Source organism: Trachurus japonicus, chromosome 1, assembly GCF_045865225.1.
Source record: "Trachurus japonicus isolate A0001 chromosome 1, Traja_1.0".
NCBI lineage: Eukaryota > Metazoa > Chordata > Actinopteri > Carangiformes > Carangidae > Trachurus > Trachurus japonicus.
In genome coordinates this window covers 25,974,139-25,998,392 of record NC_140907.1, presented here as the reverse complement: position 1 = coordinate 25,998,392, position 24,254 = coordinate 25,974,139, and the positions used below count along the sequence as shown (strand labels likewise).

The 24,254-nt window shown below is 43.2% G+C and overlaps 2 protein-coding genes across 17 annotated transcripts; one reads left to right on the top strand and one right to left on the bottom strand.

The window, feature by feature from the left end:
* Window positions 1-24: 24 nt before the first annotated feature.
* pcm1 (pericentriolar material 1) lies at window positions 25-21,031 on the bottom strand. 16 transcript variants are annotated; one of them, XM_085782666.1, is made up of 40 exons: window positions 20,823-21,031; window positions 19,336-19,450; window positions 18,827-19,075; window positions 17,616-17,942; window positions 15,492-15,662; window positions 14,755-14,874; window positions 14,334-14,520; window positions 13,925-14,034; window positions 13,371-13,644; window positions 13,137-13,287; window positions 12,680-12,895; window positions 12,303-12,469; window positions 11,392-11,615; window positions 11,025-11,167; window positions 10,792-10,921; window positions 10,427-10,597; window positions 10,143-10,324; window positions 9,767-9,976; window positions 9,404-9,674; window positions 9,156-9,301; window positions 8,810-9,057; window positions 8,183-8,363; window positions 7,781-8,091; window positions 7,516-7,677; window positions 7,201-7,257; window positions 6,853-7,025; window positions 5,954-6,085; window positions 5,165-5,294; window positions 4,548-4,715; window positions 4,327-4,424; window positions 3,810-3,944; window positions 3,505-3,708; window positions 3,323-3,382; window positions 3,083-3,233; window positions 2,577-2,725; window positions 2,334-2,397; window positions 2,032-2,237; window positions 1,191-1,283; window positions 933-1,056; window positions 25-758 (listed from the first exon to the last, which is right to left on the bottom strand). In XM_085782666.1, the coding sequence occupies exons 2-40, from the start codon at window positions 19,429-19,431 to the stop codon at window positions 733-735; spliced, it is 6,417 nt and encodes a 2,138-aa protein (XP_085638792.1). In that variant the 5' UTR covers window positions 19,432-19,450; window positions 20,823-21,031; the 3' UTR covers window positions 25-732. The 16 variants fall into 16 exon arrangements, with proteins under 16 accessions (XP_085638792.1, XP_085638835.1, XP_085638885.1 ...); XM_085782709.1 differs by having other exon boundaries at window positions 10,143-10,321; XM_085782759.1 differs by having other exon boundaries at window positions 11,392-11,534.
* On the top strand, window positions 21,003-23,934 carry sart1 (spliceosome associated factor 1, recruiter of U4/U6.U5 tri-snRNP). Its single transcript, XM_085782823.1, has 2 exons — window positions 21,003-21,145; window positions 21,447-23,934. Exon 2 carries the CDS (start codon window positions 21,457-21,459, stop codon window positions 23,776-23,778), a length of 2,322 nt encoding a protein of 773 aa, XP_085638949.1. The 5' UTR covers window positions 21,003-21,145; window positions 21,447-21,456; the 3' UTR covers window positions 23,779-23,934.
* Window positions 23,935-24,254: the final 320 nt, after the last annotated feature.

Here is a 24,254-nt window from a genome sequence, read left to right as displayed (position 1 = left end):
AGGATGAGGAAGAGGCCAAACAAGTTGAAAGTTCCAGCATTTTATTAATTAAAACTTATTACTGTAGTTAACATTTTAATTACATGGAAATCAATGGAGACTAACCATTAACAGAACAAAATAGCATATAAAGATGTGTCTGAAGGGATAAAAGTTAGGTCTGAGCTTTGAGCTCTGATATAAAGGAAAAAGTCTTCAAGCCGGAGAAACAATTAGCTGAAGTCAGCCAGGCTACAGCTGAACTCCCATCCTACTGTAATCTCTTTATAATTAGCAATCAGGTGCAGAAAAGACAAGCTGTACAACAGTAAGGCAGGGCAAAGACAAGTAAGACATTTAAAAATAACAAAACAAAAACAATCACAACTGATGTCAAACTGATCCCAGAACCAAGGAAGAGACTAAGGCAGATCTGAACATAAGTTTCAGTACTAAAGATTCAAACAGAGGCTTAACCGTCAAAAAATCAGCAGCATAGAGATAACCCCACCCCAGATTAACACTAAATCACATTAAACCTTCACAAATAAAATTAATCAAAGTGTTATGTGTAGAGATTAAATTTATCTGTTTATGTGTGTGTTTGTGTGTTGACTAATGTGACCAATATTTGAGCTGTAGCTCCTGTTAAACTAGCAGATTAAGAATCAACAATCATACATCCAGAACAGATTGAGGGTGAAAAGCATAGTGTTGCTAAAAACAGTAGATTTCGAGACATTGGTACAATTCTTATACACTCTGGTCACCAGCAGCGTCTGAAAAAGACAGAAGAAAAACAGGAGCAGAATATCAGTTTATAGATGTTTTTGCTCGGACTTGTGTGGATGCGTACATGGTAACAGGAGACTGTGGCTTGGCTTTTTCTGAGGTTGTTTGGCAACGACGCAAACAAACCTTTAATCCTAACTGACAAAGACTGTAATCCATACCTGGTTCCTTCAGTGCCTGTGCACTTCCCACCAGCCCAGTCAGCGATTCAGTGTTCCCGTTGAAGATCTCTACAGACAGGTTGTTATTCTGCTGCTCCTCCACTATTCTCTTCTGAAGCTCCTCCTAACATCACAGCACACAGGATATCCATTTGATTTGATGTCTTTGCACTAGGATTTTTTCTTTTAATCACTTTTTAAAAGCTTAAAAAAACAAACAGGTATGCATTTATGTTCCTTTGGTTCGATGTTACATACCTCACACATGACTGTGAGCTGCAACGGCAAGTCATCCACCTTCACAAAGTCTTCCTCATCAGACTTTTGACTCGTGTTACCTGACCCCACCTCCTGCATTGAGATCAATACAAAACAGCAACAGCTCAAGATTAGACATTTCATTTCACAGTTAAAGCCCCTACAAAGAACTTTAAACTGCATTGTGCAAAAGTCTCTCGTTTCTGCTGATGTCTCTCTGTGACCTACAACAGTGAATGAGGCCATAAGCTATTTCTAAATAGTGTAACCGGGAGGCAGTGGTCAGGTCAGGTCAGTCCACAAACGAAACGATTTACGGCACTCACTCAGACGGGCGCAGTCGGGATGAAGAGGATTTTTTATCAACTTAAAATGTGCATATTACTGTCACTACACAAACGGTGCGCAACTTCTTGCAGCACCAGACTCCTGCAGACTGCCGTGTCGTGCCACACAGCTGCATGCCATGCTCGGTGGGCTGCCATGAGACGAGTCAGCCTGCTCCGCTGTCCTGCTAGAGGCTGTTCTAAAGTATTTTAAATACTTTTCCAAAGTAATTTAACTAAAACAGCTTCTTGTGCCTTGTTTTTTCGCCATGGCAAATCAAATTATATATTATTTCAAGCGCCTTTATGACAATACGTGCGAGAGCTCATGGGGAATGCAGTCTTCATTCCGGCAAAACACTACCGCTTTTGTCCACAGGGGTCGCCAAAATCAACACAAAATGAAAGTTCCTTGTAGGGGCTTTAAGTAAAACACAAAGAGAAAAATCTAATTAGAGGATGAAAACAAATATCCTGGCATTCGATTACACTACAGTCCTCTCACTGGGACTTACATCAACATTGATCATGACAGGTGAGTCTGTGTCAGGGCTGCTAGTGGTGTTTGGTTCCTTGGGAGCGTCCTGATCGTGAGAAACTATAGTGTTTTCCTCCGAAGCAGCGGCTGCCTCAACTTTACTCTCCTCCTCGGGGCTCTGGCACAGCTCTGTGGTGTGTTCACTTGTCATGGAATTTGCAGGCTCAACTTGCTTGTTGGTTTCTGCAAGACAAAGATTTTACATCAGCAATGACATGGTCTGAAAATACAAGATGTCTACCACACAAGTCCCGGTCTCAAATATTATTAGGACCTCACCATCGTTATTCTCTGAACTCCTCTGTTGAGTTTCTGTCTCCTGGTTTTCACTGGCTGCTGTCGCCTAGAACATGACAAAATTACGCAGGTGAGATTTTGACAACAGTGATAAGATAATAACAAAATAATAAACCATATCCTGATACACAGGATGCAGCTCAGAGGTCTTTGATAAATATAAATGTGAACAGAGAAATCAATGGCTGGTTGTGTAAAAACTCTGTAACGAACTGTGGCTCTGACCTCCTGCTCCACATGTCCATCAGCAGAGGCCTGCAAGGAGGTTTGGACGTCAACCGGTCCGGCCTCAAACTCGTCCACCTCCTCCTCATCATTCTCATCCTCCCCACTGCCGTAGTTCGTCAGGGCCTGAGTCTCTGCTTTGGACAGACCTGCACAAAAAAACATAGCATTCATGTATTTCAACAGCATGTATGAAACAGACAAAAAAGCATTACACGTGGATAGACATAATTTGTCTTTTGTGTGTGTCCGTTATAGGATGTTTGCTATTTGAGTGAAAGAGACTATTTTCAAATAAGGTTTCAAAGTGAGAAGGTAAACAGGTTGTCAGTATGAAACTGTAACTGTAACTTAAAGAGGGCCTAGATACAGTACAAGTGCGCAAATTAGGTTTTATTTTAATGAGAAAAACACAGAATTCAGTGACTTTCTGTGATTACTCATACACTGTCCTCCCTTTTTGGGCAGTTTTATCTATTGGTCGTTTAAAAATAACTTTTCCTTACTGATTGACATAGGCATTCCCTGCCCAAGTCCTTCATCCTCATCTTCCTCCTCAGCCTCTGAAGCTTCAGTGCTCCTGGTGTTCTTCATCTCTGTCTGCAGGTAAAGATCCTGGAGTGTTGAATCACCTTCTTGCACAGCCTCCTCTTGTTCCTGGGGCAAATAAAAAGACATAATTGTGACACTGATAACTGATGAACTAAGTACTGACAACTCCGTTATCAGTATTAGAATAAACTAACCTTGACTTCATCCGAGTAGGTTGGAGAAACTGATTTATCACCAGCAGACACTGTATTTTCCTATAAGGAGGAATTAATTGAAACCAGAGTTAAATTAGATTAAAGTCAACCTGTTTGTTGAGTGTCAATTCTTTAATCACTCAATCGTTTGGAGTGGAAATTGACAAAAAAAAGAGGCTAACCTTGAGACCGGGCTTTGCTTTACTGGGTTGATCTGCCCTCTTCTTATTTTTGTGTTTGGCTGCCAAAGCGACGCTGCTGTTGTTGTCCAAATCCTGCATGAGCCTGAAGAAAGCTAATTCATTGAAGAGGATTTCTGAGATCTCCACCAGAAGGTCCTCCCCACAGTCCTTCAGAGTGCGGCCAACAAATTTAACGAGAGAGTCCTGGTGAGAGAAACAAAGCGTGAAATGTGAGAGACTGTTTTCTTATTTGATCTGCTTTAACACATATGGTCACCGTTTGGGGAATCTGGCACTGGAGGTACCTGCAGGATGCCTCCCAGCTGTCTGTGGAAAAAGCGGACAAACTCCTTGCTTTCATCATTTTGTTGGGTCAGAGTGAGGACCATGCGCCGCACAGATGTCAACAGCTGGAGGGAGCACACCTCATCCATGTTCTCCTGAATAAAGACAACATATGACTGTTTAATAACTCTTCCCATTAAAGGTCCAGTGTGTAATATTTGTCAAGGTTTATTGGCAAAATCTGAATATACTACCAATGAATATATTTGTATAAGTGTATAATCGCTATAAAATAGGACCTTTAAAGGCACTGCACTCAGTATTGAAGGTAAATCTCATTAGCGCACAGGTTGGGAACCCCAGCCATTCAATCTCAAATAACAAATATTAATTTCAAAGTCTGTAAATGATCTAGATTCGATTTTAGACCTTTAAACTTCACGAGCACATCACTTTAATTCAGTAGTTTATTTTGAGAACCCCATATTTTTCAACTCCAGTACACTCTACTGCAGCTCCCTGTGATGGATGGCGTACCTTCAGGAAGGGAATGACTTCTGTCATGATGGCTTTGATCTGACGATCCAGCTGCTGTGTGTCAATCTGAGGACACCGCATGTCGTTAGCCGCACCTCCTGTTCACACACAAGCATTTTCTTCTTCAGAAATTCGGCAACATTTAACAGCACAGAGAGGCAATGGTTCTATTGCTACATGTTGCACATGTTGCAATCAGGCGAGGTCATGTGACTGTGTACCTTCCGCTTGTTCAGCAGGGTTAGCAGAGGGATGTTCAGCGTGAGAGACATCAGAGCCGCCTGCACCTGCAGTGCTGGCATTGCAGGGGTTAAATTCTGCTTTAAGCTTCATGCGCTCATATTCCCTAATCCTGGCCAGAGCTTTGTCTAAATGAATCACCGTGTTGCCTATCAGAGCAGCAAAGAAAGGAGAGCAAGGAGAGATAGATATGGGATATGAAAATTTCAAAAATCAATGCAGCAAGAGAAAAGAGAAGACAGTAATGGATATTAATGCTTCTGCCACCGGGTTTACACAAGAGGATCAAGCAAAGTAGGGCAGACCTCACTGCTCTTAATCTTTGATACCAAAGTTCCTCAAAGCTGAGGGTCCACTTTCCCACTGTCATACAATCCCTCCCGTGAAAACTATTCTTTCATTTGGCCCTACAGTATTGATCCTGAGGTGTAAAGTGGTTGGTTTTCCAAGACAAGCCCTGGGAAACCCTGCAGGAAGAAAGAAACATCAATTTGCTACAGTTAAAGGCAATAAGCAAAGCAATTCAGGCGAATCCCTGGGATGTGGGAAAAGATATGTATAGAAAAATCTAAATCGAAAGCTCGAGCAAAACTTATACCCAGGTCGTCGTTAGCAAATGGTTCCAGGTTGGAGGAGGTTGACATGGTGCTGTCATTATCCACAGATTCTGCATCGTCCCTCTTCTTCATCGTGTCCTGTGTGAGCCTCAAGTTCTTCTCCACCACCTCCTGGAAAAAAATATGAGCAATGTTTTGAGCATCCTGTGCTTCTCTCAAATGTCAGATCCACTTTATTAGCAGCCTAACACCTACTTAGTGAGTTCACAGAGAAAAAGGAGATTTTAGCACATACTATAAACAACAGCTATTTTAGCTTCTCTGGCCATTCTCCAAACATGGTAAATTAGACATCTCATCCATCATTCTTGAACAAAGGCATTATTAGACAGACAAAAGACCTGACTTCCAATTAGCAGAACTCTAGGGACCTTGGCCCAGAACAAAGAGCACATGTCTGATCTGGAAAAGGAGACATGGAGCGATGAGGGTCATTTTTTTTTTTTTTTTTTTTTTAACAGACAGGCTTCTGAAGTCTTGCTGTCAGGTTAGATTCAAAGACAATGAAGATGGGGTGAGGGAACATTAAAACCATGGAATAAAGAGAGACATGGAAGGATGACAAAAAGACAAAGCAGCAAAGGATGAAAGGAGACAAGGCTGAGAAACTAATCCAAAATGTATTAGGATGTAGACGAGGAAGCAAGTTAAAACAGAGTAGTGAAAGGATGTCTGTAAAGTTTGACAGAGAGACTTCAGAGCAGGCAAAAGCTTCGACACAAAGACATGAGAGAAGACAACTGCCTGGGAAGCAATAATGTGTCTCTTACTGCATCGCTGGTAGCCAGACTCTCGCTGGGTGTCAGCTCCGACTGAGAACCTGCAGTCCACACCACAGGACCGAGATGAGGCATCTGGTCCTCCGCTGCGCTTTTCTCTGCCAGGTGCCTGGTCACTATATCCTGAAAGAAACCACAGGGGAGAGCCCACTGTTAGCATGTACTGAAGTTGTCAGGGAAACATTCATTCACAGCCAAGGCCAGGGTTGGATCATAGGAGATGTGATTCTGTTATCAAATAAGATTACACCACATATTATCAACACATTTTGGATGAATTCAAGCATTTAAACTACACAATTATGACATAAATTTGTTCTATCATACTTTAAATAGTGCAATTCATTACAATATAACTAGAATATATTTACACAAAACGGCTGTACAAAGTAGAATGAAGTGTCTTTTTTTGTCATGTGATTCCTCTCCGTTTTCATTTCCTCCTTAACTTTATCTATGGGCTTTCCAATATGTTCCCCTCAACAGTTCAAGGCCATCAACCTTTAATCTACAGTGGTCTATTACACCAAATGTGACCTCATGACCATCCATTTCAAAAAGCCTCTTTTCACTGCCGCTAATTGTCGCTCATTTTCAGCACAGAGAGCAGACACTTGAACCAGAGGCACTCAAGCATGACCAAGGTTAAAAATGATCAACGCATCCCTATGGAGACAGTATGAGAGATCAAAATATTATCTGTGACAGTGACCAGATATGCTGCAACAAGCAACTGCTCGGACCTGGAATCCCATCAATAACTTGACCAAAATCCTCTTTAGGGACAGAGCAAAGAGTGAATCAGAGGACCAGACACCTTGTAATACTAGATTCAAACAATGTTGTTTTTCAAACATTAGCAGTAAACAGTTAAATGTGCCTTGGTTTACCTGGAGGGAATAGAGCGCCCTCTGTCGTAAGTAGTCTGTGTTGAGCAGCTGCAGCTCATGGAAGAGCTCGATGAGAAAGTGAGGTCGGGACTCGTTCTGGGATATCAAGGTAGCCACCTCAGAGTAGATGGTCTCCCTCAGCGCCTCGAACAGAGAGAAGTCGCTGCTTGCATCTACGGTTTCGAGATGAATAAACAGGCATTTGCATTATCTCATCCATGGATGAAAACAGTGGTCTGCCCTAAGACTAAGAAGCTTTGGTTTAGGTTAAGACATCAACAGCCCATGCATGCGATGTTTAGGTGACATAAAAACCAAATGATGCTTGGATTTGCATTATGAGTTTACCTGGTGCTTCTGTGCATGCAATTCTGTTAGAGAGGAAGGGTGTTCTCCAAGCATAGGCTGTGAGTAAGATAAATTAAAGTGACAAAAAATAATAATTTAACCCATAATTAAAATTAAACATGTAGTCAAGACAAATGTGCAAAGAAATGTAAATTAAAATTATAACAAATGATAAGATGTTTTAATTGCATAAAACATTCTGACGTAAAATAAGCCCAATGGAGATATTAAATGTAAACAAAGGGAAATTAAACACACAGACACAAGGGGAGTGAGGGTGGGTGAAACGTTCACTACAGGTAGTTTGAACCATACCAGAGGAGAGGTCATTCCTTTTATTCCCAAGCTTTGTCTTGCTGTCTAGTTTCTCTTGAGTCAGCTTGTCCAGCAGACTCTGGTTCTGATCCTTGTGACGAGACGGGGGTGCCCTCTCCTGGGCAAAGTCTGCAGTGCTGCTAACACTATCACTCTCATGGCCTGATGAACACATACAAATTTAAGAAAAGTGAGAAAAAAGTGAGATTTACCTAATTAAGGATATGGATACAGAACAGAGGGAAATCCAACTTTATTTTGATACCTTCACTGTTCTTGTTGTGCCCTTTGCCCCTCTTGCGGCGACTCTTAGAATTGGGAGTCTTGCTTCGGGAGGCTAGGTTGGCCTGTGCTGAGGCCTTACGTCCAGCCTTGAAAGTCTTTGTAATGGTGGTGGGGTCAACGGCGTTAGGCATGCTGCTGAAACTTTCCTGTGACGCCTGATCAAAGTCTTGAGATCTGGAATGGTGGTTGAGGAAAGTGGGAGAGGAAGGGGGCGAATCCTGTGGCTGAGCTTTAGACGGGTGACGCTGGACGGTGTTGTTTGCATAGGGGGTGTTAAGCCAGCTGGCTGCTCTAAAAGGGTCAAGTGGAAAGAAAAATATATGAACAACAATGTTGGAGATACATATGCAAATGTATTTTTAAGCAAAAATGATGGACATACTCTCTTTCTGTTGTCGTGTTCAGCGGAGAGCGCTGCAGTGGAGGAGGGAAACTCATGTACTCTGTTTTGATGGAGGCGTTTGGGTCTAATTGCTGCTTCTGATGGTCAGGCGCACCATGACCTGCTGTACTCTGAGGGAACTCACCCATGGCAGGAGGGAACAGTGGATACAAGTTAAAGCCTGCAGAGTGAATGGAAAAGACTTAATTAGCTTAAGCTAGTGGGTTAATGATCCAAAAAGGCAATTAAATCATGCTGGTAGGACTTCCAGCCTTTCACAACTGAGTCACTTTAAAATACATCTATTACTTCAAACTCAACAAATTAAGAAGTACTACTGATATCAATAAGAGATCACTGAATAAAAAGTCCATGAACTAAAAGGAAGGTTTTCTTTGTTTCTTTCTGTTCAATTTGTTGAACATCCTGATCTCTGTACTGCAAAAAGGCACTGCCAAGACTTTCACAAATATGATGACCCATTTATGGTCATGCTTTGTGAATTTAGACTAGCTACAAAGTTTTTGTGCTCTGTATTATACCCAAAAACTATCTTTAGCTGGAATGGGAAAAAAATAGATTTGTGTTACAATTCAGTTCAAGAGCTGATAAATATGCGGGTCATACTGGGAGGGAATGGGGATAAGGCGGCCGTTGACATGTTGTTGGTTGAAGGGTGCATGGTAGAGGAGAAAGGGAGGAAGACGCCAGGAGAGGCTGAGGGTCCAGAGCTGGATTCCTGCGAGGAGCCCTGCTTCTGTGTCTGCCAACATGCTGTTGAAGAGGAAGGCTGCTGCTGCTGCTGCTGTTGCTGTTGTTGTTGTTGCTGTTGATGTTGTTGCTGGCGCAGGAGGTCGCTCAGGACCTGCTTTAGTCTGAAGGAAATATATGATAGAATGTAGAAAATGTGAACAGCTGTGCCACTTGATACAAATAAAGTGGCATAATTAAATATATATACTGTTGCCTTCACCTTTGCACATTGTTTTGCTGCCAAGCCAGCAGGGTGTAACACTGGTTCAGTTGGTGCATGACCAGGTGGACCTGTGGTGATGACAGGTTGTTGGGTAACATGCTGTACTGACCAGTCAGCATGGTTTGCAACATGTATGACAGCGTCTGTGGGAGAAGGTGAGAAACAGCAGAAATAATATTTATTAGTGTCTCTTTTGTTTTAAAAGAGAAAATCTTATAAAAATCAAATGTAACTCAACAACCAACCTGCTGGTCCTGCAGAAGTGTCTGGCACATGCTGGTGCTGAAGTCCAGCTGTCTCTGCAGCTGGCTGACCTGCTCCTGCCAGTGGCTTGAGCCCTCAGCGAAGGAAAGCTCTGAAGCCCAGCGCAGGTTTTCTTGCCGTCGCGTACCGCCATGCTGGCTTGCTGATTGGTTCAAACCTCTGGACTGCTGCTGCTGTTGCTGCTTGGCCTTAGTCTTGTTATGAAGATGCCCACTGCCCTCTCCTGAGAAGGCTGGTGGAGGCTTCAGGTTGCTGAAGACACAAAAAGGTGAGCACATAATTTGAAGTACATTTTAGAGATATGGTATTATGACCCAGTTGCTTCTGCCTCCACTTTGCCTCACCTTCCTTGATTGTTTCTATTAGTGAAAGAGCACTGGTTCCTGCTTGAAGAATAGATGTGGATGTCGTCGTCGCTGCTGCTCTCTGCACATTCTTCCTGCTCTTCTTCCTCCTCTCCGCCCATCTCTGAGTGGTATTCATCATCGTCGTCGTCCTCATCATCATCATTGTCGTCAAGGTGGCAAGGTGTGGAACCCCAGGTAGCCATTGTCCTGGTGACAAATGTTTAAAATGATACAAAATGTAATAACTTCCGCTACCAGTTGGATGAAGTGAGGAAGGCACTGCTAAAATATGTAAATGACTAAAAACCCAAACAATGTATAACTCAGACATTCATGACACAGGCTTCTGAAGCAAACATAGATTATCTCCTACCGTTCATCTCTACTGATAGGTTGTGAGGGTGTAGCAAGGCCGTCTTGGTCACCGGTCCGGCGAGGAGAGTCACTAAGACCACTACGCCTTTGGTGTTCAGCCATCAAGGACTCCAAGTGCTTTCTGCGTTGGCGTAGCTCTTCTCGGAGGATTTGGTGGCGGCGCATCTCCGTCCAAAGCTGCTGGCAACACAAGAACAGAGAGCGGCAGTTTACAAATCCGTACTACTCTGGACATACAGATCACACCGGGGAAAATAAACTAATGGTGGCAGTGGTTCTTACCTCATTGTCGGTGACTGAAGACGTAGCTGCTTCTGGAGGAGTGGGTTTGAGTGCAACCGAGTTGGGTTTGGGTCCAGCTGATGAAGAGGCCTGGATAGTGGCTGGAGTGGAAACTGTAACTGGGACCTTTTTCAGCAAACCCTGCTGACTCGCTGGGCTAGACACAGACGACTAGAACGGAGATAGAAGAGAATATAAGACTTATATTATATATAATATATATATATATATATATATATATTCTTACAGTGGGCAAAGAGTCTGAGCCGAACTCCTAAAGCGATGAGTGATTCCACTTCATCTGAAATCCTAGTTGAGATTTTTGGCATATAATTGGCGGAAGACAACTAGTGTGTGTATAATACCTGCAGGTCAGGGCAAGCCCACTGGAGGTCCTGGATTTTGCCTTGGATTTCAATGAGTCTCTGACGCTCTTCATGGAGCTGCTTCAACTCCTGTTTCTGCTGAAGCAACTTCTCCTCATACAACTTCTCCCTGCGTCCAGGGTAGTGTTGAAAGACAAGAAAAGTAAGTAAGTAATCAAAATAATATTTCGAAACAACCGTCACTGGAGCTCGGGGGCTTTCGTATGCCGTACCTGGCCTTGCTGGAGAGAGTGAGGTCTCTGGGGCTCTGTTTGGGTCCAGCCCCAGGTGTCCTAGCTGCAGCAGCTCTGGTGTTGTTTGGCTGTTGGTGTAAAGCTTCGTCTTCATTCGCTGTTGTACCATCTGTGTCATCGCTCTAGAAAGAGTCAAAAGCACATAGTAAAATACTGCAAAGACAAGGAATTACACTCCAGAAAAAAAGTCTGATATTCTTTATGTTGCACAAGAGGCAACATGTCAGTTTTAATGCTTACATTACATTTTTCAGACCCACAGAGGGGCATTATCAACCTTTGACCTTTTCTTTGCTAATCAAGAACACCTACAGTGTCTTAAATATTATTCAGTCATCTGTCTCACCTGAACCATGGCCATCAGTTCCTGCAGCTGCCTCATTTTCTGCTTCGCTGAATGGACCCCCTGGGGAAGTCCTCCATCGTTCCCCATGCTGCTCCTCCGGCTGGACCCCGACGCCTCGCTGTCCACTGCCACAGCATGTGCCCCTGCATCATTGTCAAGACAGTCCTCATCTTCATCCTCATCCTTCACTTGGTTGTAGGGCGTGTCCCTGTTGTACTGGCACTCTAAGCATTTTAATATACAGCAATCATAAGGTAATGTACCATTTTACAGTACGAGACATCATAGTGATGACATCATGAGACAACAGTGTTGGGCACGTCACTTTTAAAAAGTAATTAATTAGTTATAGTTACTTTCCCCAAAAAGTAGCCAAGATACTAACTGAATTACTACATTATAAAAGTAACTTAATCTCAGGAAAAGTAACTATTGCGTTATTTTTTTAATAAAATGCTCAAATATGTCATAATTACTTGGACTCGCCCCCCTAACACCCTAACCTCTCGTTTGTCTGGAACTAACCAACTCACTCAGTATTCCTCCTCACTGCACTGTGTTGCCTGTGCGGAGGAATACTGAGTGAGTTGGCTTTTTTCCGACTAGTTGATGGACTGAAGAAATGTGTATATAACGTACACATTAACAGGTGTATTATTTTGTGATGGGACTTCTTGAGTCAAGTAACGGCGAGTAACGATGCATGTATTGTCAGTAACGCCGTTATAACAGGGAAACAGTAACTTTTTGGATTACTCGTTACTGAAAAAAGTTGTGCCATTTGTAACACCGTTATTTTATAACGTCGTTGTTCCTACCATTGCCTCTGAATAGTCTATGCTGCCATATACTCTACAGTATATGTTGATGTGAAGTTTAACAGTGGTCTGTCTGTGTCTGTATGAGAGTACCTATGGCTGAGGGGATGTTGAGGCTGCGGAGGTTGGCCGCTGACCGGTTGTTGATCTCACACTCAGTGTTGAGTCTGCCGTCCCGGTTGTTGGTGCCACCACTCCTGACACTGCGCCCGTTGGTCAGGCTGTTCAAGTCTGTCCAGTTGCCGCTGCGCTGCGGGTTTCTAAACGTATAATGGGTAGTCTGTTATGGATACAGAGCTATTTGCTGTCAATGACAACAAAACTTTCCTCTCTTTTTTTCTCCGTTGGCAGCCTTTCTGTGTAATTTAGCTATTTAAACAGAAGCTGTTGAATCTGCTCAAAATGATTATACCTCTGATAGAAATCCAATTGGAGATAAGCACCCTCATTTTTTAAATTTAACTACCCACCTGATGTTAGTTACAGGCTGGCGGTTTTCCTGCTCAGAGTCAAACATGGCCTCAAACATAGAGCCGTCCTCTGTCTCATCTTCCTCATCCTCCTCTTCATCATCGTCCTCTTTCACATTCTCATTGACCGCATCCACCATCATATCAGAAGTCTGCTCATAGTACTGAACCAACTCCCTCAGCTCATTCAAACGCTTGTGGACCTCCTTTAGCTTCCTGTAGGCAGTAGAAAAGAACAAATATTATACATAGAAGCATCCACATACAGAGGGCAGGCTGAGTGTCATGTTCAAAAACACTTTAGCAGAGGCTGAAACGTGTAAACAGGAGGCTATATAACAGGTTTTGTGGGTACGAGGTTAAATTACATTACCCTGTGTTCCACTCTACAGCACCCAGCTGCTGATATTTGACCTACCTATTTAACAGCCTGGAGCTGTGTGTGTTTTGTGCATACCTGAGCTTGTCTGTGGAGTTGGAGCTGTCCTGGTGTTGTGCAAGTGAATGATGAAAGGAAGTCGATGCCGAGGCCCCATTAGAGCACAGAGCAGATGGACATTCTGAAGACCCCCCCATACTCAGACTGCACTGTGTTGACAGGCCACGACCTGGAGGGAACCACATGCAGTTCATCAACAATTTATAAGGAAAGACGCCACAGAATGATGAGAGCTGCTTCTGCAATACTTACATGAGCTATTATTAAGAGTCTGGTCTCTGAGTGAATGCAGCTCCCGTAAGATTTTGTCCATGGTTTGCTTTTTGTCTTGGAGTTCTTGGAGTTTGGTGAGTTTAGCACTGGCGGCTGTTGCTCCGGTGTCTAGCCCGGTGTGTGGGCCAGAGGCGGAGTGGAGGAGCGGCCTGTGTTGAGGTGGGCCAAGAGCCTGGGGAGTCCTCGACCAGCACACCTCTCTGGAGAGGGAAAGACTCTCTGCCTGACGACGGTTGTCTGGCACTGCTTTAGTCTACAGGACAAAGGTAGCGCAAAGCTTGAACTCTTCATCAAATGAAACAGTTAACACATACATCCTGATAAAATAAAGATCTTTTAAAACATTGATGTTCGATTGTTATGGGAAAGGTAGACTGTGGCTGTTCATGCCGGCATCACTTTAGCAAAGTGAATATCCTCACATGCTGAAACTGAATTGTCACTGCCATCAATAGATCATAAAGTGGCATGGCTCTTTCATTTACTGTATCATTTATGGAGAATATGGTGGCCCAGTTGAGAGTCTACTGTACCTGAGAGTCATGTAGCTGGTTGTGGAACCGCTGTATCAAATCATTCAACTCGTCGTTCAGCTCCGATGTGATGCTCAAGCCTGAAATGCTGCCTGTGGTTTCTGTGACAACTAATGACAACAAAACAAGTCATAGGAATTAAACAGAGAACAATATTTATTCATGCTTATCCTTAAATGTAACTTGAAGTGGTAGGTGCATAGATGACAATGAAATGAAAAATCCAATATAATCAGCTATGCCAGTTACAAGTTCATCAAAGAGATTCCTAATGTCACTGATGGAGGTCTACACGAACAGAAAATGTTCTACCCAAGGTGTGAATGACCTTCCTAAACTCCACAGTCCACACACAACTGTTAGTCTGGACTTAGCTGGGATCACATCTGTGACTATGTGTATATCTCACCGGTGTCTTCGATCACAGCAAGTGCCTGTTCTGCGCTGTGCTGCATGGCCATTAGAGCTTCCTGCTGGCCCTGCAGGGCCCTGAGCTGCTCCTGCTGCTCCAGCATCTTCTTCAACAGCTCGTGCTGTTTACGCAGATTCTCCAACTCTTCCTTCTGGTCAGCACGTACAACTTCTGGCCTGCCGCCCTACAAAATTCACACCCACATACCATTACACACACAGAACCTACAAACCTGACAACAGCAAAAGTGCATTGCTACTCAGCAGAAATGGTAGAAGAGAGGAGGGACTTATTGCTTGGGTTTTATTCCCTAATTTGAGAATTTAAAGACAACACCAACTGATACTAATAAGCAACACACATTAATATACAAAAGGGATCGATTTTTTGGCAAACATCCCACCAAAAATGTACACACCATTGCATTTGAGGCATCTGAAGAGCGAACCTCAATGTTAAGAGAAGTGCTCTCTGCCAGTGAACCTGAGCCCACTGCAGAGTCCAGGGTCCCCACATCGTCCTCGTCATTCTCCCGCGCCTATTGAAATAGTAGAACAGCCAGTCAGCCACTGACTCAAAGATAGCCATACAGTAAATGATGCAACAAAAATTGTCTCTCTGTTAACTGCTTGCCATAATAAAAGAGTAAAAAGATAGAAACTGAAAGTCATAACAAAAAAGACAGATCCAGATGCCTACATGCATCAGCTGCTGAACTGTGTAGGAATCTAGGGACGACAATCTTCCAGTGAATTTACGTCTGATGAATAAGAACTAGGATATATTTCAGAATAAAATATACATTGACAATTTATTTCCGAAACAAAGCTTCAATTGAGGAACAATCTGAAAACTATCTCAGAGTAAGTAATGGTATCATCCTATGTCCCAATTTTTCAATCACATGAAACATGACTCCACTGTTGAAGTATTTCAGGCCAGAGAGAAAGACAGCCATTAAAAATATATGTGTGGCAGGCTTCCAGTATGCAAAACAGGTTCCACCTCAGCAATGAATCAGCTAAGAAACATATTTTGCACATGACAAAGCTTTTTTTTGTTAAATGTGCTGTGAGAGCATGGGAAAAGCAGAAAAGTAGATCTTATCATAAAAGATATGAAGCCTGAGGCTGGAGAAACATTTCACACACTTACCAGCATTTTCTGCAGGAACCGTAAATAAGACTTCTCCTGCTCCCTGAGGTGGTCAATGAGATGAGAAAGACGCTCCACATTGGCCGGCACATCGTTCTTCTCCACCAGGTCATCCCGCATGGAGCTGGCCTTGCTGATGTACTCCCGGATCTGTATCAGTTTGCTCACCACCTGAGACCATACACAGAGAGAGGGGGGGAGTGGTGTATGGGTGTGGGTTTCGGACGCGTAAATGAGGAGAAGACAAGAGAAAGACGTAAGGAAAGGTGAGCGAGCATCTGTAGCAACAGCTCAGTCTGGGCTGAACGAGGGCAGAAAAGGGGGTTGGGCACAAAACTCACTGGGCACCAAGGGTGGCATATTTATAAATTGCCCTAAATACAGCCTAGTTTCAGCTGCGCTAACTCTCCCTCACTTTCATCCTAGTTCTGATTTCACAGTAGTGTCTGAGTGCAGTGATACAAAGAGGCCATATGAACACGAAAGAACTATACTCATTTCAATTAAAGGGACAACAAGGAGTTTCTAATCGGTTATAAAAAAGTCTCACGTTAAAGCAGAAGTAAGTGATATATTTGTGTTAATATAAGTCTTAAATAGTTATATCTTCCGACAGCAATCACTTACATAGAGTGTTTGGACTGAAACACGGGTCTGTCAGTCCCTCTGCTCTGCTCTGAGCTGAAGAGAAAACATTTATCGTATCCTACAGTTTTTATCCAATGAGGAGAGAGAACGGCATGCAGGGCTGTGTGTGCAGCCAAGGGACGCCGTGAATGTGGCGACGTAGCGACGAGGACTGTTATGGTGCGTTCAAGGAAACTCGTATTTTTCCGACCGTGAAGTGGTACCAGTTCGATCTGGTACAAGTTCACCGGTCGGAAGTTACGAGTGGCCGTTATAGTGACTTTCACCTGTAAAACAGGTCGGAAAAACACGAGTGGGTTGCTTGAAACGCTACAAAGTCGTAAGTTGTGACTTGAAGCTGTAATTTACGATTTCAAAAGCCTGCCTGGAACGCAGCATTAGCGAAAACGACCGGACCACTTACTTCTGCTTTAATGTGGATGAATCTCCGCTACCCACACTTGTTAATGGGCCCATTTTCGATAAATATATCATTCTGTCTCTATCGTTATTTTGTTACTATTAGTGGTGGTGGAGATGCTGGTCGAGCCGACCAGCGTTTCTTTACTTTCAGTTTCGCAACGAGTCATGAGAATAACGTAGCTGAATCGCCGTTTATGGTCGGAACTACGACGGTATGTGAACCTCTTTGAACCTCTGACTTTAATTATTGATGAATGAAAACATGAGTCCGTCTTGCGCCGGTCAAAAGAATTTTACGGTGCGCGCGGAGGCTCATAAATGTAGTGTGAAAACGCTTCGCTTTTCCAAAACTCCTCGTTGTCCCTTTAAATGTGAAATTATTGTCTTTCTGATAATTATGGTTAAATCAATGGTTACCATCAACAATATTTTAGTGCATCTTTGTGCAGAAGTACCATAATATTATTAAGGGTTTGTCAATGTTACAGGTCGATGTCAATTACGTTTTGTTCCGAAGCACTCTAACCTTCCATGAAAGCTGTGTATACTCTCCAGGAATGCTTCACATTTCTAGGCCCCTGAACAAGCCATCATTTTCTATGCTCTCAGAAACTGATCAGGGCACATAGGAGACAGAGTTAGCATTATAACTTAAAACTTTATTTATAGCTAAAATCTGCTGCATTGGTCTTTCATAATAGTTGTATTCTGCAGTATTGTCTATTAGATAAAAAACCTAATAAGTGATTAATCTTATTTATGGCAATGTTGTCTGACTAAGTGTTGGTGGTCCAACACTTTAGTTCAGACTGAAATATCTCAGAAAACAACGGGATGGATGAAACTGGACTACATTCAAATTGCCTTGAGGGTAAGTTGAAATTAATTCAGTGATCCTCTGAGTTTTCCTGTAACACCATCATCAGGTCCAAGTTTTACCTTATCCAAAGTTTTTACTTGATGTTTTTGCATATTCATTTGGCTTATTCTGTTTTGACTTGTTCCGTTTCACTCAGTTCTCCTGGCTACAAGGCATCAAGACTAAACTCTAGCAACAAGAACACCAAACAATACCTGGCTGCTGTCTATTCTCTGCTCTTCTCTCCCGTATCCTCTGTGCACCAAGGGCCCTCTCTCGGCGCTACCATGGCTGAGCCTTGGAGATTCCTTGGATGGAATCACAGGGGTTAACGTATCTCTGAATCCCGGGCCCTGCTTCTTGGTTTCCTTGGTGATAGCCGGGGTGGCTGGGGCAGAGGAGGAGGGCGGGAGCAACTCCTTGCTTTTGTTAGTATTTACATGCAGAGGTAGAAAGTTGTAGGGCTTCTTGTTCTCTCCAGCTAACTGGCGTTGGTTGTTGGCAGCTGTGACACGCCCCTGGGAGTCACTGCCGATGCTCCTCTGAGTAGGAAAAGAAGATACAAGTCAGACAAATCACCACTCAAGATTGTCATTCTGCTTTAAAAACTGAAATGGGTTCAGTATTGTGTACTTTTTTTTCTGTCCAAATCATGCTTGTTATCACAGTAATTACAATGACAATGCATGCACTAATAAAATAAAAACTCACACTGGCTTTGTCCACTTGTATTAAATTTTGACACATTTTAATTCTTCTATTTTGCTTCTTAATTCCAAGTTTACACTTTCTTCTCAGTGTCTACTATTTTTGTTCAGTGCTCTGCCACTCTGCCACCCTCAATGCAGCAATAGAACAAGGTCAGCCCAACAACTCCATACTAAACTATGAAAAATATTCTGCTATCACTTCCTCTATTGGCTGCTAGAGAAGAACAGCGGGACATTGGCATTTAATCACTGAGAAAGGAGCAGAACTTTTTTGTGATAAAAATCTTTTTATTTTGTGTCCTTAAGATTCTCCAAAAAAAATTAAAAAAATTTTGATTTGAAACTTGATATGTGAAAGGAGTGGGAATCTGCAGCTGGCAGAAATGAGCATGACTGTACTTTGTTGCTTGTTGAGTACAGTACATGTGTCCTTGAACACATGCTGGTTAAACACATTGTATCTGTTCAGATCAAGGCTTCTTCATTGTAACAGCATTGTGTTAGTGCACAATAGCTTGTTTGTCAACAGCTGCTATTTATTTCTCACAACAAATCGGTCACAACACAGTTGACCTATCACAGTCAGTACCTCACTCAAGCCACTTTATGTTATAAAATAAAACAAATAAATGAACCTCTTTCTATGACTCAGATACAAAATAAAAATGCATACCACAATGGGGGGGGGGGGACTTTGAGATGCAGCAGCTTTTTACCTCATCTAGGTCTGTGAAATTGATCCTCTGACGCAACTTGTCTAATTCAGCTTGATCTGGGACAGACATCTGGGTGGTATATTTGATGTGAGGAAAGGAATGAGGAGTGCGTGCTCTCCTGCGACCAGCCCCAGGGGTGGACTCTGGTGAAATATCATTAGTCAGGCGGCTCTCCACAACCGCAGCTGACAGTTTCTTCTTGTTCTTCTCTGATGATCGGTTGGCTTTCTTCTGCTGTACACCCCAGTCCTGATCAAGAAAGAAAATAGATTTACACTGTCATCATGCTTGTTTACTTGCCGGGACACGTCAAATATCATAACAGCAAATTCATAGCCACAAGACACTGAGATACATTTTACCGAGCACGCTTGAATTACAACATTTTGGTCAGATTAGCTGTATAATAGAAGCACACAATGTTGAGTCCCTCCAGTGTGATATTATGTGAAAAATGAAACTGCCCAGTCATGTTTATGTAGTTTCTATCAATGCTGACCACCCCTTACCATGTTGTTGAGTCTATCATCCAGGCTGCCATTTGATACAGCCCAGTTGTGCAGCTCTTCTGAACTGTCATCAAAAGGAGTGCCACCAGTTGCCATATCACCCACTCACAGATTTCTGAAATTCACAACAAAATGTATTATGGGCACCTCAGAAAACAACATAGCAAGTTCTACATGAAAACCATTCAATCAAATAGACATTTTCTCAGCTGGTAATAGCTTGTGGAAGATAAATCATACTGTTTACTATCCAAAGAATAACAAAAACAAAACAAAACACCAAATAAGATAAAGTGGCAGGAGTTAAAAGAGAATTTCAGGCAGTTTTACAGCATCTTCAGGTGACATTATTAACTATTGACTGTCATTCTCACTCTTACTGTACGTTAAGCCGATGGTGGTACCAACAAAACAGCAACAGATTTGATGAAGCTAACCACATGAAATTTGTAACAAAGCTAACAGCAGTTAGCTATTATCAGCGACGACACAAACTCACCATGTGTTACAGAACGATATATAACGTTAAAAATACTGCTAAAGCTAATGCTAGAAAATCCAAATACATTTTATGAAGCCAGGGTAGGTTAACTGATACAGTAAAGACAAGAGTTACATGGAAGCACCAAATGCGTCATTCCTTACCAACAGCAGATAAGTTTAGCTAACGTTTACTCTCCGATTATCAAATAGTCTTGGGGAGAAAAAAGCTGTCATTTATGTCGATCGGGTGACGTTACCAAGTAGCCTTTTCGACCTGCCCGTTAGCTGCCGTTGGGTTTTGTGTGTATCTGTGGCCCGCTCAGATTCCCGGGGAAAAACAATGAGACATTCCCTCCACCACGCAGCGGGATCCTGCAAGCTTTCTGTCACTGCTGCTTCCCAGAGGGACACACACACACACACACACACGGGTTATCGTTGCTGAAAGTCCAGCGACAACCGAAAGAAGACGCGGAGCTACAGCTCAAGCATACCCTTTAATACGTTCTCGATTTTAGAACTTTACTAGCTCATCATCAACTGTGACCTAGTTCCGTTCCACAATCGCCATGGCAACACGCGATAACCCCGATCTGCATCAGCTAACTCTCTGAATACCACCACTTTAACGACCTATCAATAGACCACCACGTCGAGTGTGATTTAAATCTATCGAAAAATAAACAAATTGCATGCTTATGAGTCGCCTATACAAAGCTCGCTGGGGTTAACTGGCTAGTGCTATCTGGCTTTGCTAAATGCTGCTCAACATTGAGCTAACTTTAAATGCCTCGGGTAAAAAGTTGAAGCAAACACGCACCTCAGCTGTTAGTTATGCGAGTGAGCTAGGGTTTTTTTTTATACAAATTATCAGGGCTAACCATAGACTGGGGCTAACTAACCAACGGTGACATTGGTCATCTATCGAGAAACGCAGCAGGTACATAGATAAAATACTGGCTCTTTAGTCATATTTTAACTATGCGCTAGCCAAGTTAGCTTACATTTCAAGGCGGAGGACGTTGTTGTTACCATTCGGAATGGAACTGGAGGTGATGCTGTTGCCTAGCAGCCGACACGGCGTAGTAACGGTTCCACAGAATCTGTCAGAATCTGGTTAAAAGCCATTCGATAAATGATAACGTCTTATCGGTTCCACTTATGCAGCAGCCAACTCATGGATGTGGTCTTGGCCTGTTATGAACACTCCCATTCAACAGGGGGCAGTACACATTAACTTGGTGCTATTGTTCGACCCACAGGAAGAGGAAGGAAGGAAACAGTAATATTGACGATCGCTGTTCGTCGAAGCATCGAGCTTGTGCACGTAAGTGTTGAGTGAAAGGTGAAAATGGACTGATGAAAACTGTCAAACAGTGTTTTAATACAAAACCCTAACTCGTCCTCGGTCAACATTGAAGTTTGAATGCAAGTTTAATTTTTTTGGTCCTCGCTGAATTACTTTTGTCGTCGGTTAGCCATTTAGCCTCCGAAGCTAACGTGGGCTAGTTAGCGAAGGGAAGCTAGCGGTGTGTTTTGTTGTTGTTTTTCTCATTAATTTCAGTAAACGCAGATATATTTAAACGCTGCCAAGACTAACTGGGATTTTTCTTTTGTTGTGTGAACAGAGATAAGATAATGGGGTCGTCTAAGAAACACAAGGAAAAGAGTCGCGACAAGGACACGGAAGAGCGCCGTCGCGAACATAAGAAACATCGCCACAAGGATCGAGACGCTTCGGATCGGGATGGGACTCGTGACAAAGATAAACGAAAGCGGTCCAGGTCGAGGGAAAGAAGCGGACGGGACAGCCGCGGCAAAGGTGAGAAGAGCACCGGTGAGCCACGAGTGAAAAAGGAGAAAGTTGATCCTGCATATGAGGAGAGCAGCGCAGACATTGCACCCCAGTCTGCAAGTGGAGATGCATCTCTCAGCATCGAGGAAACCAATAAACTCAGGGCAAAACTGGGTCTGAAGCCTCTGGAATTAAATGAGAACAAGAAGGAGCTCGGGACCAAAGAGGATCCACTAGTGGCTGCAACCATCAACCCTGTTCTCATCAAGCAGCAGAAAGAGATGAGAGAGAAGCTTGCCGCAGCGAAAGAGAAACGCATGCTGAACCAGAAACTGGGGAAAGTCAAGACCCTAGCCGAAGATGACTGGCTAGATGACACGGCTGCTTGGGTGGAGAAAAGCAGAAAAGCGGCGAAAGAGAAAGAACTGGCAGAGAAAAGAGCCAAACTTCTGGAGGAGATGGATGAGGAGTTCGGTGTGAGCAGTCTGGTGGAGGAGGAGTTCAGACAGACCAAAAATGAGTCCTACACATCTCGAGATCTTAAGGGACTCAAAGTGCAGCACAAAGTGGACTCCTTCTCAGAAGGTCAGACTGTCATCCTGACCCTACAAGACAAAGGCGTTCTTGAGGAGGAAGAAGATGTGCTTGTAAATGTGGGCATGGTGGACAAGGAAAAAGCTGAGAAGAACGTTGAGTTGAAAAAGAAAAAGCCAGAATACAAGCCCTACGAGGAGGAGGAGAGTGTGGATGACATGGTTACATTTAAATCCCGCTCTGTTCTTTCGAAGTATGATGAGGAAATTGATGGAGAAAAGAAAAAGAGCTTCCGGTTGAGCACAGGTGGCTTTGCTGACGGGGAGCGAGAGCGGGAGCTCCAGGCAATGAAAGACGCTCTACGAAATCAGGCCCAGTCCTTGGAAATGCCTGCTCTCAGCATCGCCTCAGAATATTACACTCCTCAAGAAATGGTCGGCTTTAAAAAGACAAAACGGCGCGTGAAGAAGCTCAGGAAGAAGGAGAAGCCGGCTGCTGATGAACTCGCCATTGATGACACTCGCAGTACTGATTTTGGCTCCAGGACACGTGGCCGTGGCCGCAAAGAGGTGAATGACAATGAGGAGGAAATAAAGGAGGAGGAGGGGGAGGAGACCAGACTGCCACACGACATCCCGGAGATGTCTGATGACATCAGGACGGCAGAGATGGACATAAGCGATGACGAAGACTTCACGCCTCCTGAGGCAACTGTAATCGAGGAGGACGAGGCAGAGCAGGAGCTGCAGAAACAACTGGAGAAGCAGAGGAAGCTGAGGCAAAAGCAGCTTCTTAAAGACTCTGGTGAGAAAGTGGCAGCGCAGATTAAAGTGCTTGATGATGAAGAGAATGACAATGATCCTGAAACGAGGAACAACATTGTTTTCAACGCCACCTCAGAGTTTTGCAGAACCCTGGGTGATATTCCAACTTACGGACTTTCAGGCAACAGGGAGGACCAAGAAGACATAATGGACTTTGAACAGGAGGAAGAGAAAGACGAAGCTGGAGGTTCAGACTCCGACATGGATGAGAATGTCGGATGGAGCACAGTGAACTTGGATGAAGAGCAAAAACAGCCTGACTTCTCCACAGCCTCAGCCACCATTTTGGATGAAGAGCCCATTGTCAACTCAGGCCTTGCTGCTGCCTTGCTGCTGTGCAAAAACAAAGGTCTTTTGGACACCCAAATGCAGAAGGTAGCCCGTGTCAAAGCAATAAAGGGTGCCCTGCCCAACGACAACTACTGCATTGAGGACAAGATGGGCTTTGATGACAAGTACAGTCGCAGAGAAGAATACAGAGGCTTCACACAAGATTTCAAGGAGAAGGATGGATACAGGCCTGATGTTAAGATTGAGTATGTGGATGAATCTGGGCGGAAACTCACTCCAAAGGAAGCATTCAGGCAGCTTTCACACCGATTTCATGGGAAAGGGTCTGGAAAGATGAAGACGGAGAGGAGGATGAAAAAGCTGGAGGAGGAGGCACTGCTGAAGAAGATGAGCAGCAGTGACACTCCCCTGGGGACTGTTGCCTTGCTTCAAGAGAAACAGAAGTCTCAGAAAACACCATACATTGTGCTTAGTGGGAGTGGGAAAAGCATGAACGCAAACACCATCACTAAATAAGTAAATGGGGAAGAGTTAATTATCCTTAGTACATACACATTTATACACAGGTTGTTTTAAGTAAATGCTATAATGTCACCCTGCCCTAGTCAATGCAAGTGTTGTTGTTGTTGTTCTAGTGAAATTGTTGAATAAAATGATTAGAAATAAGAAAAATGTTTTTTTCTCTGTGTGTTTCAAATTTTCAAGGTGGATGGTAAATTCAGAAGGTTTTCAATAATTTTTAAATGAGAGATCAGATTTGTTCATCTGATATGAGCAGGGTCAATTTGCATTTGTTCAGTATCATGACAAGATGTTGTCATTTTGTGGTTTGGGCAAAGACATGGTTAGTGCTAAAGAACAAGAAGAGCAAATTAGGTACAATGCATCTGGATTATCATTCAGCATCTTTTAATTTAATCTCTAATCAACACAGTTCATGGGGCACATTAAATCAAAACAGAATAAATGAGAAGGAAAAGTAGACAGAAATG